General features: G+C 22.1%; 3 protein-coding genes across 10 annotated transcripts; all 3 read right to left on the reverse strand.

Annotated features, from left to right (window-relative positions):
• Positions 1-222: 222 nt before the first annotated feature.
• LOC107996118 (H(+)/Cl(-) exchange transporter 5) lies at positions 223-5803 on the reverse strand. 2 transcript variants are annotated; one of them, XM_017054034.3, is made up of 12 exons: positions 5586-5798; positions 5360-5415; positions 3598-3707; positions 3335-3515; positions 2885-3234; positions 2649-2810; positions 2293-2580; positions 2049-2231; positions 1747-1961; positions 1072-1632; positions 593-970; positions 223-507 (listed from the first exon to the last, which is right to left on the reverse strand). In XM_017054034.3, exons 3-12 carry the CDS (start codon positions 3694-3696, stop codon positions 417-419), a joined length of 2508 nt encoding a protein of 835 aa, XP_016909523.1. In that variant the 5' UTR covers positions 3697-3707; positions 5360-5415; positions 5586-5798; the 3' UTR covers positions 223-416. The 2 variants fall into 2 exon arrangements, with proteins under 2 accessions (XP_016909523.1, XP_016909514.1); XM_017054025.3 differs by lacking the exon at positions 5360-5415 and having other exon boundaries at positions 5586-5803.
• Positions 5804-6226: 423 nt separating this feature from the next.
• Positions 6227-11388, reverse strand: LOC107996294 (uncharacterized). 6 transcript variants are annotated; one of them, XM_062079870.1, is made up of 15 exons: positions 10026-11388; positions 9849-9950; positions 9416-9746; positions 9273-9317; positions 9069-9194; positions 8821-8979; positions 8561-8689; positions 8289-8473; positions 8084-8192; positions 7766-7987; positions 7433-7647; positions 7112-7331; positions 6739-6922; positions 6524-6626; positions 6227-6447 (listed from the first exon to the last, which is right to left on the reverse strand). In XM_062079870.1, exons 1-15 carry the CDS (start codon positions 10275-10277, stop codon positions 6337-6339), a joined length of 2493 nt encoding a protein of 830 aa, XP_061935854.1. In that variant the 5' UTR covers positions 10278-11388; the 3' UTR covers positions 6227-6336. The 6 variants fall into 6 exon arrangements, with proteins under 6 accessions (XP_061935854.1, XP_028521137.1, XP_016909755.1 ...); XM_028665336.2 differs by having other exon boundaries at positions 7766-7996; XM_017054266.3 differs by having other exon boundaries at positions 9819-9950.
• Positions 11389-11420: 32 nt separating this feature from the next.
• On the reverse strand, positions 11421-14503 carry LOC107994158 (putative uncharacterized protein DDB_G0286901). Of its 2 annotated transcripts, none has more exons than XM_017050937.3 (8): positions 14199-14503; positions 13978-14135; positions 13644-13904; positions 12936-13577; positions 12696-12858; positions 12480-12612; positions 11826-12412; positions 11421-11737 (listed from the first exon to the last, which is right to left on the reverse strand). In XM_017050937.3, exons 1-8 carry the CDS (start codon positions 14277-14279, stop codon positions 11639-11641), a joined length of 2124 nt encoding a protein of 707 aa, XP_016906426.1. In that variant the 5' UTR covers positions 14280-14503; the 3' UTR covers positions 11421-11638. The 2 variants fall into 2 exon arrangements, with proteins under 2 accessions (XP_016906426.1, XP_016906432.1); XM_017050943.3 differs by having other exon boundaries at positions 14043-14135; positions 14199-14237.
• Between the last annotated feature and the right edge of the window lie 1411 nt (positions 14504-15914).

Below are 15914 nucleotides of genomic sequence, written 5' to 3' on the forward strand. Positions count from 1 at the left end.
AACGTTTTTAAATATAATATACATAACATATTATATAGCATAATAATCAAATAATATATAAAGGTTTATAAACATATTGAATTAAAATGAAAATCTAAGAAATTATAAAAAATATTGAGCACTATTCCGTATTTTAATTGTAAAAGAAAATTTTTTAATATTGTGAATAGAAGTTGAATTGAAAAATGCCATAATAAAACATAAAACATAAAACTCGCGAAGTGCAGTGAATTAAAATTGTTTTACCTATTTATTTCTTCATTTTTAATTACTAATAATTAAAACAAACATTAACAGTTATATGAAAATATCAAAATCATACTATTGGCATAGTGTATCCAATTTTTTTGGTTAATACCATGCATTATAAAACAATGTATCTGTCATACATATATTTTTTATATAAATTTTAATTATTAATTAAACAATACAGAATTAGGATCTTCGTTGTCAAGTTGTTTCACGTGTCTCAATACATCCTTCTTTGTAATAACTCCAAGTAATCGACTATAAAAATAAATAAGTGCAAAATAAATATAATTTTATATTACACATATAACAAATAATATATATAACAATAAAAATTAATTACCCATTATGTGTAACAAGTGTCTGTCTTAATCCCAATTTTCTGAACATATCAACAACAGTTTCCATAGGTGTTTGGTCAGTAATTGTTATTGGAGCCATATCAAGAATTTTTTTTAATTTAAGCGGTGGAGGAGAATGACTTTGAATATTGTTTCCATTCGTAAATAAAACCAGTGATTGTCCAGTAATTTCCTCTATCATACGTTTAGCATTTGCTATTGCAAGATTTAAATCTCTTCGTAATACAAAACCAACAAGATATTGCGATTCCTTTGAAACTATCACGGGAAAACCATTATGTTCCGTTTCTTTTAATAAATTTTCAACATCTTCAACTGTCATTGAATCTTGAGTAAGCACATGCAGAGCTTCATTGCGTCTAAAAAAAATTAAATTTAATGACTATGAACAAAAACTATAAAATATGTTAAATTAAAAATGCTTTACAAAAATATATTTTAATAATAATAATACAATTACTTTGGTTGCATGACATCAGCCGCTAAAGTAGTATGTTGAAATTCGTCTTTACTATCAAGAAATGGATATCCATTCAAACCAATATGAGCATCATAAATTCCTTGTTTTCCAAGAGCATCACCAACCCATTTACTTGCCATAGCAGCTGCCATTAACGGTACAATATATCGTACGCCTCCAGTTAATTCAAACATTATTACAACAAGAGAAACAGTCATTCTAGTAACACCGCCAAGAACCGCTGCGGCACCAACCATTGCATATAATCCAGGTGTTATACAATCAACACCAGTTGAACATGCTTCACTAAATATCCAAATATGTGGATAATTGTATGCAAGTTGTTCCATTCCAATCCCAACAATACGTCCCATTATCGCTCCCAAACAAAGTGATGGAATAAATAATCCACAAGGTACTTTCATGCCGAACGTAAATATTGTCATAACAAGTTTTAGAATTAATGCTAAAACGAGAAGCCATATAGCTTTATAAACTCCAGGACCAGCTGCTGCAACTTCAATCGCTGATTTTACAGCAGTAAAATTTCTATTATAATCACTATATGAACAAAAAAAAAAGAAAAGAAATTTATATAAATAAAAAAGAAGAAAAGTATTATATTTTAAAATTAATTTTAAAAATTAACATAAGAAAACAAATTTTTTTACAAACCACAAAATATCTGCATTTGATACTCCGCATTGTCTAAATAATAAATAAATGAGTTGACTTGTACTCATTCGAGTATATGGATTTGGATACCCAATAACTGCAGTTGCAACTGTCACTATTAAAACTTCAGTAACTGGATATTGACCCAATTTTGAAGTTTTACGATATCGACACCAAAATAAATTTGCTTTAATAAATAAAGTAGCAATTACGCCCTATAAAAAATAGAAAAAAAAAGAAAAAGATTATAATTTAACAATATTTTAATTAAAAGAAAAAGATTTACAGAAAGATAAACTTACACCAATTATTCCGAGCATGACAAAAGGTATTAATTCAAAAAATATCCATGGTTTATTATATTCAACATAAAAGAGTACTGAATGCTCATTACCAAATGGATTTATGGATCGTAAAATAAAAGCGGCTATCAAGGCACAAAAAAATGATCTCCATAAAGTTTTTAAGGGAAAATAATAGCTCACCTAAAAATGTTCACAAATATAATTCTATTCAATTATATATTAAATTCTTTTTGTTACATACCTCTTCAAGACTAAAAAGAACACCTCCAATTGGAGCACCAAAAGCAACTGAAACTCCTGCAGCAGCTGCTGCTGATAAAATTTCTCTTTTCTTTGCTTCATTTCTACCATATTTGGGAAAAAGATAAGAAAATATGTTTCCTATACAACAAGCTATATGAACCATTGGTCCTTCTTTGCCTAAATTTAAACCTGCTGAGACCGATAGAATCAAACCTACTGATTTAATTATTAATGTCCATTTCCCTAAATATCCACGAATAATAAATCCACTTAGAATGGTTTTTATCTAAAAATTTTTAAATATAATTTAAAAGTTTATTATATATTTTATTTTTTTTTTATTTTCATATATACCTCAGGTATTCCTGAACCACAAGCATATGGTGCAAACATTCTTACTAATGAGGCAGAAAGTGAAGCAAACAAAAGAGCCCAAGCAATGTAAAACATATATGAGATCATGTAAGGTCCTGCACCATCTTTTGATTGACTAAATACTTCTGGCCATGTCCACCACTGTAAAAAATTATAAAACAAAGAATTTAAGCATTATAAAATAAAAGAAAAAAATAATAATAAACCAGATATACCTGAGAACAATTACCACCATCAAAAGTTGTTTCATTATAACTCCAACAACATTGTTCTTTGTTTAACCAAAATGCTTGTGGACATATACCAAATTTTAAATCAGTCATCCAGGAAGCCCCTATATCTATGATACCTGCTGCAACTCCTGTAAAGAGACCAACTAATAAAACACAAAGCCATCCAGACCAAGCATCATGGGCTCCTTTAATTAAACCCCAAATGGAATCATGTTTTTTCTTCACAATATATCGATGACGCATTCTATCTCGAGCGATATCTCGCTGCCAATCAATTGTATGGAAGTCATCATATTGTCCAATACCAGGAATATCATCAGAATCAACTGAAACTAAAATAATAAAATAATAAAATGCAACAAAGAATAAATTATATTTTTTGTATACATTTATTATACATTAAGAAGCTAACATTATAATTACATTACTTACTGTGAGAGGAAGCATCATCTATACGAATATGTTCTGAAAGAACAGTGTTCTGCCCATGATGAGAATTTACATTATTAACCTCCAGCATGTCGTCGTCACTACTTAGATTAGTATCACCTGCAGTAGTTCGATTTTGAGATCGTGCATCCTCTAAGAAGTATACATCATCTGAATTTTCAATCTATAATTAATCAAATTTTTATTGTTATTATTATTTATATTTTTTTATTATTCTTTTGTTTAATTTTTCTTTCATAATTTACCTTAGTATCAACTGACTGGTATGTAGTTAATGTATGTTGATGATTTTGTGGAATTGTATTGTTCAATAAAGTTGTACCTTTCAATGGAAATTTCTCCATGGCATTGCAACCTATAAAAAAAAATTAAATATATCCATGTTTAATATATGTTTATACACATACACACATATATATATATACAATTTATTTATAATATATATATATATATATATATATATATATGATTTAAAAATATGAAATATTTATTTAATTTTTGCATTAAATAAAAATTAATTTCATCATTATAAATAGTAAATATAAAAATACAACTTGTTTACTTTTATTATCAAACATCCTACAAGATTGGAATAATAATAAAAATGCAATAATTTAAAGAAATTATTTATTTTGTAATATAATTGAAATTTCACACAGTATTGATTGTAATCATATGCACTGTAATAATACAATGTATTAATAAAGCATAATATATGGTTCTGACTATAATACTATTAAGTATATTAGAAATATCCTATAAGAGATTATCTTATATTCAAATTGTATATTTTATTGGATGATATTATAATATTAATAAATAATTCATAAAGTCTATCTTAAGATTTTTAAAGTATAAGTTTTGAAATATATTGTATTATGCTTTATCAATTTATAATAATTATTTAAAATAAAAATGAAATTGTTTAAAGAAAAAATAATAATAATATATCAAATATTTAATATTTTAGATTTTATAAAATATATAATTTTTATAAAAATTGATTTTATGCATTTTAAATTGAATTTTTAATAATTTTTTTTTAATTTTTTGATATATATTTTTTAATATAAATAATATTATAAATATTATATTATATAATAATTATAATTGTAAATTACTTTTAATAATTATACTTAATCAAACATGATATATAGATTATAAAAAAGATAATAAATAAGATAATGAATAATAAGATAATAATATAATAAATAAAGATTATAAATAAAAAGAAATCTTTTAAGATTAAAAAATACATAAAAAAAAAAATATTTATAAATATAAGCATTTGAGAAAATTGAAAAAAGAAATTAAAAATAATATAAAATTTAAAAAAATATATGATACAAATATAAAATAATTAATTTATATAATTAATTTCTATATGTATATTTGATATATTTGATAATTTATAATTTATTACATTTCATAGTAATAAATTGTCAAAAAAAAGATAAATAAAAAAAGGTTTATATAAATTCTTTCTTAATTTTATATATTATTTTATATATTATTTAAATATTTCTTTCATTTATAATATAGATACTTATTTCTTTCATTTATAATGTAGATAATTTAAAGACATTCGTATTCTTATTTTATTATATAGATTATTTTGTTACATAGATATATCAAAGATAATTTATTTGATATTAATTAAAATATTTATTTGATTAATATGCAAAATAAATACAAATAAAAAATATAATATAAAATATTAATTATTGAAATGAAAAAATTATTTTAAAATAACTTTGAAATTATTTTAAAATATAATTTGAACTGATTGATTACAGTATTAAAAGATAACAAAAGATGTTGAAGTGATTAATATACATCAAAAAAATAATAAATTTTCAATTAAGATCAAGTACCAGCACATTATTTTAATATTTTTATAATTAAATTTGTAGATTTATCTTTAATTTTCAAATATACAATTTAAAAAAGAAAAGAAAAAAAATAATAAAAACAGAAATAGAAACATAAATGAGAAAATTTGATTACTTCAAACAAGTTGAAGGTGAGGTTATCGACATCCATGTAATGTGCAGGAAAAAGTTCTGAAAAAAAGGTTGAAACGAATAGATCTTTAAATATGTCATTGTAGATATTTAAATTCTGCTTGAGAGTTTACTATAATGCAATTTCTATTTAATTCAATCTTTGCTAGGTTAAAATTAACACCGTACTTTCGATAGATTAAATTGTTGAATTACTCAATCGTACTTACCATTTTTTCGGGTGGAACGCTCCTCAGTTTTCTGTACATGAATTCCTTTTCTCGTTTTTATTGTTTTAAAATTGAATTATATCATTTATTTCCTTTAAAGTAAAATTTATTTTGAAAATATAAATGTCGTTTTAATCGGAGAAAAACTACGAGAATCGACTAAGAAAAGACTTGTCAAAGCATTTTCTTACTCTCTTACTCACACACATATGCACATTTAGTCTTCATTCTTACTCTTTATTTAATTAAATATGTCATTATGCGCCACCTTACTGAATTATATTGAACAAATAATTTATATGTTCGAAAAATAAAAACTATAAAATATATGTAGCAAAAAATATTTCATAATAAGATGATGAAATTAAACTTATAGCAAAAAAGTCATTTCAATAATTAAAAAATTTTAAAAACTTTCTAAAGATTTTATATTTCTTAAAATACTATTAAAACATTTTAAAACACTTGTTTATAATCTTTAGATTTTTAAAATTTATTGACAGCTTGAAAAAAAATAATTAAATAATTCAATATAATAATTTATCATATAATAATTTAATACAATTATGATTTTTATATTTTTTATAATCTTTTAAAATCGAAAAAAAAGTTAAAAAAAGGATTTCAAACACAATACTGAATGGAGAGAACAATTGCATTTTTATTGTCTCTTTTATATTGGTACATTAATAAAAAATTAAAAGACAAAACATACATTCCATCATTTTTCAATGTTATTTTAATATTAATTTTAAATTCCAATTTCTGTACCCCTCATATCTTCTTTTATTGTAGCATTTGTGAAACCCTGATATTTTATAGGATAGGCTAATTGATTTCCTTTATTCCAAGTATAAAGTTCCTAAAAACAAATCGAAAATTGTAAATTCTAAAGTTCATACATAATTTATTTCATTTCTTAAATTTTATATATTTACTTTTGTCTTATGGTTATAACTGACTGCTGTAGTTTTATGATAAGGATTTGTGAATGATAAATGAACGGGTATTGTAATATTTTTATATAGATCAAAAGCCAATCTGTAAATATATATCATTATATAATTATATAAAATACATTATAAAATATATATTTTTTTCATTTTTAAAACTTTAACATTTTTAATTATTTCTTTTATTTTGGAAATTTTACCTTATTTTCATTGTTTCTTCTGTAACACTATGGACAGCATAAAGCACTCCTCCAGCAATAAACATTTCTCCAAATTTATGATTGTCTATACTAATATTCCATGCATGTTGAATATTCATATTAGTTGCATCCATTTTTATGACTACTGTGTTATTTGATGGTAATCCATATATTACCCATAATCCTATTAAAAGTAATATAGTAATATAAATTAAAAGTAATAAATAAATAAATAAATAAATTATTATATAATATTTAAATATAAATTAAAAAATTATTAAACAAATATAAATATTATAAATAAATAATTTTAAAAATAATATATATGCTATTTATATTGAAGGAAATATCTTTTTAAATAAATTATAATTACCATTTTCATCTACATTGAAATCAACATAATTAAAATTATGATTTGGTGTATATAGATAATTTTTTGTATTTACTAATAATCCTGGAAGATGTAATTCACATCGTGAAAATTCTTTATCACATACTTGATCAGAAATAGAATGAAGATTAAAACGAAAAATTGAAGATCGATTTATAGGATTATAAAAAAAAGATCTATTATATACTACATGTCCATTTCCCTGAAAATAAATTTAATATAAAAAATCATAATATATTATGATAAAAATATTATTTAAAAATAATATTATTAAATATTATTTAAAAATTATAAAAATATTACTTGAAATGGATATGGTAATGCAATAGAATATGAACTCGCATTTTTAAAATGATCTTTTGATTTATATTCAAAAATGAAAGAAGTTTCATTTTTTCGAGTAACCCAAAGTTTTTCCGGATAAATATCAGATTTAAATGTGTCATGCATCCAACTTCCATAATGATCATCCATAGTACCTTTTAAAACTGGTTTTCCTACTGCTTCTATTATACCATCTATGTAAAATTAAATAATAAGAAATAAATTTTATAGTTATTATAATATATATGCATTTTATAGTTATATATCTATTGAAGTTATATTTTTAATGAAAATAAAAAATAAATCTATTACCTGCTAATCTCGGTGGAAGTCCACTAAAAGTAACATTTTTCAATGGTTGAATATTTAAATATTCAGCGATATCTGTAAAAGTACACCTTAAAATAGGACAAGCAGCACAAGTTTCATGTGATGCACAAAGTTCTTCTAAATCAGCATGTTGTGGTGCTGGCTTTCCATATGTAATATATTGCTGTTTTCCTATTTTTGATTTTTCCATATTTTTTATATCATCTAAAATATCTTAATATTATTCATTTATCATCATTATTAATTATTCGTTTATTTGAATTTAAAAAAATGAATAAAAGTTTATCATTAATATACTACCATTAACTATAAAAGAACCTTTAGTAGTATCAACATCATTTTTAACAACACAGTAATAGGTACCATGATCAGCTGATGTTATCTTTGTAATCTTCAAACGCATTTTAAGCTAAAAAAATTATTAATAAAAATAAAAATAAATAGAAATATAGTATAAATATTGTTAAAATGTTATTATTATATATATTTTATACTTATTTCTTACTTTATACATATCTTTTCTGTCATGAATTTCAAATCTGTATTTGTCAGATATTTTGAGACGACGACCATCTTCACGTTCCCAATAAGTAATTGGCTCTGGAAATGCTTCGACTTCGCATTCTAAAATTGCAATGCTTTGACTACGTACATGAATCATTTGATTACGTATTCGAATAAAAGGAGAAACTGAAAAATAATTTTTCTTTATTTCTTATTACAATAAATACAATATACAAACATGTATATAGAAAATTTATATATTTAAATATTTACATTTAACTTGAAGTTTAAATTTTTTAAATGCTCTAGGTGGAACTCCATTATCAGCGACACAAGTATATTCTCCCATATGTTCTCGATTAACTATGCTGATATTAAATGTATGTCCAATTATAGAAGTCACTATTTAATAAATTACATATTTATTATATAACAACATTTATAATAATTTAATTATTAATAGATTTTGGTAAGATTCATAATTATATTAATATTATTAATTAATTATTAATATAATTAAAATTTTATATTACCATGCCAAGATCCTATAGGAATGACAATACCATCACTTCTAAACCATTGAACAACAGGTTCAGGTTTACCACTTGCTGCACATTTTAATCGCAAATTTGTCCCTTCATAAACAGAAATTAATCCAGTAGAATTTAATGTTACAGGTAACATTCGATCATCTAAAAAATTTTATAAAATATAAATTTTATAAAAATGTAAACAGCAAATTTTCAAAATATAATTATTAGAAAGATAAAAAAATACTTGCCCAATATAGAAGGAGGAATTAATAAATCATCTGTATTATAATTATTCATGTTCACCTTCCAGGCTGTTATCCCTGGTTTGCCATCTTGTCCTGGTAAGCCTGGTCTACCAGGAGGACCCATTTCTCCTAAAGTTGTTCACATCATCAACGTATCTTTTTTCATCCACGTGCAATTAGAGCGAATTTAAAATAAGATAAAGTTACCACGCGGTCCAGGTGGTCCTTGTGGTCCCATTTGACCTGGCCTTCCTAAAGAGAAAATATATTATTATGTTTTTAGAACATGTATAAATATATAAGTATATTATAACTAATATATAAAGGATCTTAGATAAAAAGATACATACCATCTGTACCATTACGTCCAGGTCGACCAGGAGATCCATTTAATCCTGGTTTACCATTTATTCCAGGTAATCCATCTAAACCACTACGTCCAGGAATTCCATCAAGACCAGGTTCTCCCGGGATTCCATCTCTTCCATCAAAGCCAGAAGGTCCTATATCACCTTTTGGTCCACGAGGACCAGGAGGACCAGTTAAACCAGGTGATCCTTTTGGACCTTGTAATCCAGAAATACCTGGTTCTCCAGGAGCACCTGGACTTCCTGGTGCTCCTGGTAATCCTGGTGGACAGTATTTCATTGATGATCGACAAAAATTTTCAATTGCATCAAGCTAAAAAATATCTATAATTAAAATTTTTATATTATCAATTTTTTAATTATTAAGAAAAAACGAATATTTAACCTGTACACGAGTATCTGCATTTAACCATACCCAATCATGTCCCATAGGAGTAATCGGAGAAGATGCTGACTTTGTTATGGGAGATGAAGTTACTTTTTTAGATTCTTTTAATGTATCTTTTTCTTGCCAAATCTAAAATATAAAAAAAAATATAAATATAATTATATAAAGTATAATTTTTAATATGATATATATATTCATACATACTCTGGATGTATCTGAAACTTTATTATCTTCTGTCACAGGCAATGCACTACTTCGTTTTCTTCGTATCAATTTTTCACTTTCTAAAAAGTCTTGTTTTTGCATAATAAGAACATTTGTTTCCACATGAGCCACATAAGTATAAAGATAGATAGATGTTAAAAATTGTACTAAAAATTGAATTAAAATAAGAAACAGAAGACTCCATGGTTGCAATATCCAATGAGTAGATTTCATAGAAGTTTTCTTTTCCATAATTATATGTTATATTATTAGAAACCTTTAAAAATTATTTATTTATCACTTTTAATAATAAAAGATATTATATTTAAAACTGCGGGCTTCTGAAGAGCCTTATATCTGTATGTCAAACAAATTAAAAAGAAGGGGAGAGCAAACAGATTCAAATTGTCTGATTGGTTACTATTAAGTAATTTAATAGAGCACTAAATTTCTCTTAGATACAATTTTCATTCATTGAGAGTTTTAAACTAACAAAATAATATTTAAAAGAAACCAATTGATTTATTTATACATAAATAATATTTTACCAAATATTAAATACAAATATAATATTTTCAAATACTTTATAAGTATATAATGACAAATATATCATTTATTTATATAATAAACATAATAACAAATTAGGTACATATAAAAAAATACTCATCTTGCAATCACTTCAGTTTAAACTAATGAACCTAGACTTTTTATCAGCGATTAGTGATCAGTCATCATTCATTACTATCACAGCCGGCAAGCAATGATATTTTGATAATTACGCATGCGCGATTACATGTGTATACTTACATATGTAAGTAAGAATTCTTTTTATTAAAAAAAACAATTAAGTATATAACCAAATAGTTTTTACTTTTATATTATATATAGCGAAAAATTTAAAGCAATTAAATTCTAAATATATATATTAATATTTTAATTTTATTAGTTTATTAAAAATTTAATATATTTTTATGAAGTTATGATAATAATATTTATATAAATTACTTTTATTTTAAATATAAGAGTATCAATATTTCAGATTTATATACAGTAACTCAAAAATATTCGGACACTAATGTGAAATGCTTTATTAAAATAAATTATTAAAATAAATGAATTCTATGCAATTGTATAAATATTTTTAAAGTTTCATTCTTCAAAAATTGAACTATTGAATGGATAAACAATATATAGTATAAAAAATTAATACATATGTTTAAAATAGAAATAAAATATATAATACATTGTAACAAAAAATAATTTTTAGTATTTTAGACTGCTTAAAATGTATTATAGAATCAAGAAGATATCAAAATCAATATTTAACTTTTTAAAAAAATTAATCAAAAATATTTTTATGTCTAAATAGTTTTGTGACATAAAAAACAGTTATGATTTCATTTAATTTTTAATATTTTATTATATTTAGTTAAATAAATTACATATATTTGTAAAGTACAAAAAAAATATTCTATTGAAAAAAATAAGTTTGAATTTGTTTCTTCTATAATTAACAAAAATATAAATCATTAAAATGAAATATTCTATATTAGTATCAAAATATTTTTAAGAATCACTACAAATACAAATATAATAATATTAAAATTATTTCTTTAATTTCCCTCACAACTTTTTCCATTAAGTAACATTATTTCTATATTATTATTATTATTACTGCTTTTTGTTTTTATTTCCACATTGTAAGTATTTGCCTACAAAATATAAATATAAATATAAGAATTATTAGAATTTAAATTAAATTTTAAGAATATAAATAAATTATAATGGAAATAAAAATACCAATTGTAATGAAGCTAAGAAATATCTAGCTACTTCATAAGCAGGTTTGTTTTGAACAATAGTATCAAAATTAACTGTTTTTTGTTCTAATGTTTGTAATTCTTCTATTATACGTGATGAATAATCATGAATTCGAAATGTAGGTCTTGTTTCAACTTCAGATAATTTTGGTTGCAAAGAGGCATGCCATTTTGCTACAGTTTGATCTAATTCTGTTGTAACATTAGATTCTTCAAAAATTTCTTTCATTTTATGCTCAATTAATGTTTGATAATCTGGTAAAGAATAGGACAAATTAATGTCCGATATTGAAGTTTCACACCAATTATTACTTGAATCAGGAGATTTTACAGAAGTATCAAGTGAATTTTGATAAATTATTGAATGTAATACATTATCAGTAGGTGAAGAACTTCTACTTGTTATATTTTCTGTATTATTTTCAATTGAATTATTTTGATTTTGGAACATACGAAAATCCAGTAAATCAGTAGCATTTGTTACGGTTTCATATCGAAAATTAACATTTTCTCTTTCTGTACCATTTAGACATTCATCAAAATTTTTCATAAAATCTTCTATTTCCTCTGTCAACAAAATACATTTTTTTATATATAGTAATTTTAAAACACAAATTATTTTAATATAACTTACGTTTTTGTAAATGTTTAAATTTCTGTTTCATTTGTAAAGTAGTATTTTTTTTTGTAAGTAATTTTGTTTCACGCAAAACCAGTTTTGTTAAACATTCACGTTCGCATAATTTTGATGTAAATTTACGTTTTTTCTAAAATAAATAGATACATAAATATATATAAATAAATATTCAAAATTTTAAAACAAAAAATATGAAAATTGATTAATACATACAGAACCAAATTTTGTTTCCAAGAATGAAATATAATCTGGAAGTTTTAAAATAGATGAATTATCACAAAAAACATGTTTTATTCCTTGAATAAGTGGCATTGGCTTCCAATCACATTCATTTATATCATTTACAGAACATATAGACATTTTTGTTGTTTGATTCCTAATAAAAATATTAATATTTTCATTGATTTAATATCATGAATTGTAAAATTAATAAAATAGTTTTCTAAGAGGTACCCTCTTTTCCATGTATTAGGTAATTCTTCTTTCCATCTTACATTATCCAAATCATTTAATTCAAAAATTTCATTCTCTTTAAAAATATCTATTTCTTTATTATGTTTTATTTGATCGTTAGTTTCAAATTGTATATGTTTAACATTATTTTGATTATCCTTTTTTATTTGATTTATTTGTACAGAATCTTCAGTTTGGGATTGTTTTTTAATTTGATTCATTTCTTTAAAATTGTGAATTGAAGTCTTTTCATCACTATGATCTTGTATTATAGATTGTTCAGTATCTTGTTTCTTTGATTCATTTTTTTTAGTAATAGATTGTTTTAAATTACTATTATTAGCAAATGAATTGTCACAATTATTATTTATCATATTTTCTTTGCCTATTTGTAATTCATTTATTGATAAATCATTTTCCATTGATGAAAAATTTTGTTCATCTTCAAATTCATCATGAATAGATTCATTATCATTTAATGAAGTACTTGTATGATATTCTGAAGTTCTAATATCAGAAGTTTTTGGTTCTGAATATGATAACAATGAATTTTTTCCTTCATAAGAATCAAGTATACAAGTAAAATCATATGGTGTTAATTCATCCATCAACATTCCATTTATATTTACAGATTGATTACACCTTAAAATTATAAGTAAGATATTATATAAAAAATTAACTATAATAAATTAAATAAAAGAAAATTACCGAAAATCATATTTTTTTCCAATAACTTCTCCTAAAACATCATATACTTGAATAGGAATACATAATTGAGTCATATTATTTTCTAATTGTGTAAATCGATGACTTAATAATTTAATTTTTTTTTCTTGAAAATGATGTTTCTTGTTAATATGTTTTCCAATATCTTTTTCTAAATCAATAATTACAAAATTTTTAAAATCAATATAAGCTTTTTTTAAAATTTTTTTCTCTTTACACATAGATTTTTTTATTTCTTCTTCTCTAATAGAAAAATAAAAAAAAAATTATTGATTATAGTACTTATATTGTGATTAAGTTTAAAATAAATAATTACTCATAATTAAAAAATGTTTGTTTTAAAACTTCTGTCTCGTTAAGTAAACGTTCAATTCTTCGTACATATACATTAGTTGAATTTTGAAGAACAAGTGCTGCTTCTCCAAAGTTAATGTTACATGGTTCTTCTAATAAAGCATAGTATTCCTCCAAGATCTAAAATAATAGATAATATTTTCTTTTATATTTAATTATAATAAATTTAACATCATAATATACCTGAGATAATGGAAATTTCCAATCAGCAAGATCTTTGGCTGGTTTCATAAGTTGTATACTAATATCTTGTAATGTAACCATTTTATAAATTTAATTTTTGATATTTTAACAAAATTGAATATATACAAATATTTTCTCTTATTTTAAATAAATAATAATTGATTAGGACTAAATAAAAAATTATGAAACATTTATATGAAATGAAATTATTAAATCTTATTATTTAATTATTTATTATTAGGAAACATACTAAAGTTTTATACATATTTTTTTAATATTTTACTAGCATTTATCTAGAATAGTTTAGACATAAATCATAAATTATAAAAATAATAGAGTATGAATCATACTGAATTATTTAAAATCTTATTTTTTATAAATCTTATAAATATTTTTATTATGTACTAAAATCTACGATCTAAAATAAATTTATATTAATATTTTAAATATTTTTATTTAAAATAGTAAAAACATTTAACTTGCAAAAAAAAAAAATAAAATTTTATCTAATATTTCATGTATATTATATTTTTACATTTAAAATTCCTAATCTATCATATTGAATTCAATTAAAAAGTAAAAAAAAGATAATTTTTAAATTAAATTTTAATTAAATTAAAATTTAAAATATAAAATATTTACATATATTTTTACTTCTTTTTTTGAAAAAAAAATTATCTGAAATAAATTCTATTCTATTCATATTTTAATGAAAATAATAAAATAAAATTTTATTACGTAATTAAAAATTACGTAAATTTAAAATTAAATTAAATTTTGAATTTGTAAATTAATATCATAAATGTACATATTTTATTTCAATTCTGCATTATATATAAATATAAATCACAGTTTACTTTAGATAGATATCAATGAGAATAAATTCGGCAACAATGTCTGAACTTTCACTTTAATGTTCAAGTTACTAGAAATTACTAGTTTTGAACTCCTACGTTTTTCTATAATTTCATGAAATGTTTACTTCTAGCAGTACAGATATGTTATAATAAATTATATAAATAAAAATACATTATAATTATAGTATTGCACATTATAATGCTTTTTCTGCACATATAAATTATTTTATTTTTTTTTATATAATACAATTGATTAATGATTAATTAAAATCAAAATTTTCAAATTCTTATTTTATATTTTATTTTAATTTATATATAACTGAGATATAGTATAATAATATTTGTTTTTAATATTCTACTTTATTTGACTTATAATGTCTTATAATACTTAATATAATTAATTATATAATTTATAATCTATAATAATATACAATTAATATATAATTAATTCAGCTTTTTATGAATTGTTTTTATTACTTCTTTACTTACATCATTTTATTTACTTTACCATACCTACTATATCTACCATATTTATTTTTAATTAGTCTAGAAATTTTAACTTCAATTTTTAAGATTATAAAGAACAATTATAAATCTTATCTTATGAGATTAAAAATGATAATGTAAAATATATCTTATAAAATTAAAAGATTTTAAGATTCTATTAAAAATAACCAATGAAGAAATACATTAATTTAATGCTACTAATTGGATGTAATTTTTTTATAATATAGATTTATTGTAAATCAGTTATTTTTTTCACTGTATTAATTTACTTTCATAATATTAAAAATCTTTTTTTCTTTTATTAATTTATGCTTCATTATTCATTTTAAAAGCTGCATTTTAATTTAAAAAA

This window comes from Apis cerana, linkage group LG9 (genome assembly GCF_029169275.1).
Source record: "Apis cerana isolate GH-2021 linkage group LG9, AcerK_1.0, whole genome shotgun sequence".
In the NCBI taxonomy this organism is placed as follows: domain Eukaryota; kingdom Metazoa; phylum Arthropoda; class Insecta; order Hymenoptera; family Apidae; genus Apis; species Apis cerana.

Coding starts and splice junctions, on each gene's coding strand:
- LOC107994158 (XM_017050937.3), bottom strand. CDS start 14,279: ATGGTTACATTACAAGATATTAGTATACAACTTATGAAACCAGCCAAA. Junction 13,905..13,977: donor CAAACATTTTTTAATTATGA/GTAATTATTTAT, acceptor TTTTTCTATTAG/AGAAGAAGAAATAAAAAAAT. Junction 12,613..12,695: donor TGGAAACAAAATTTGGTTCT/GTATGTATTAAT, acceptor TATTTATTTTAG/AAAAAACGTAAATTTACATC.
- LOC107996294 (XM_028665328.2), bottom strand. CDS start 10,277: ATGGAAAAGAAAACTTCTATGAAATCTACTCATTGGATATTGCAACCA. Junction 9,195..9,272: donor AGGACCACCTGGACCGCGTG/GTAACTTTATCT, acceptor GAACAACTTTAG/GAGAAATGGGTCCTCCTGGT. Junction 7,648..7,765: donor ACTTCCACCGAGATTAGCAG/GTAATAGATTTA, acceptor AATTTTACATAG/ATGGTATAATAGAAGCAGTA.
- LOC107996118 (XM_017054025.3), bottom strand. CDS start 3,696: ATGGAGAAATTTCCATTGAAAGGTACAACTTTATTGAACAATACAATT. Junction 3,235..3,334: donor AGATGATGCTTCCTCTCACA/GTAAGTAATGTA, acceptor TTATTATTTTAG/TTTCAGTTGATTCTGATGAT. Junction 971..1,071: donor GCTGATGTCATGCAACCAAA/GTAATTGTATTA, acceptor AATTTTTTTTAG/ACGCAATGAAGCTCTGCATG.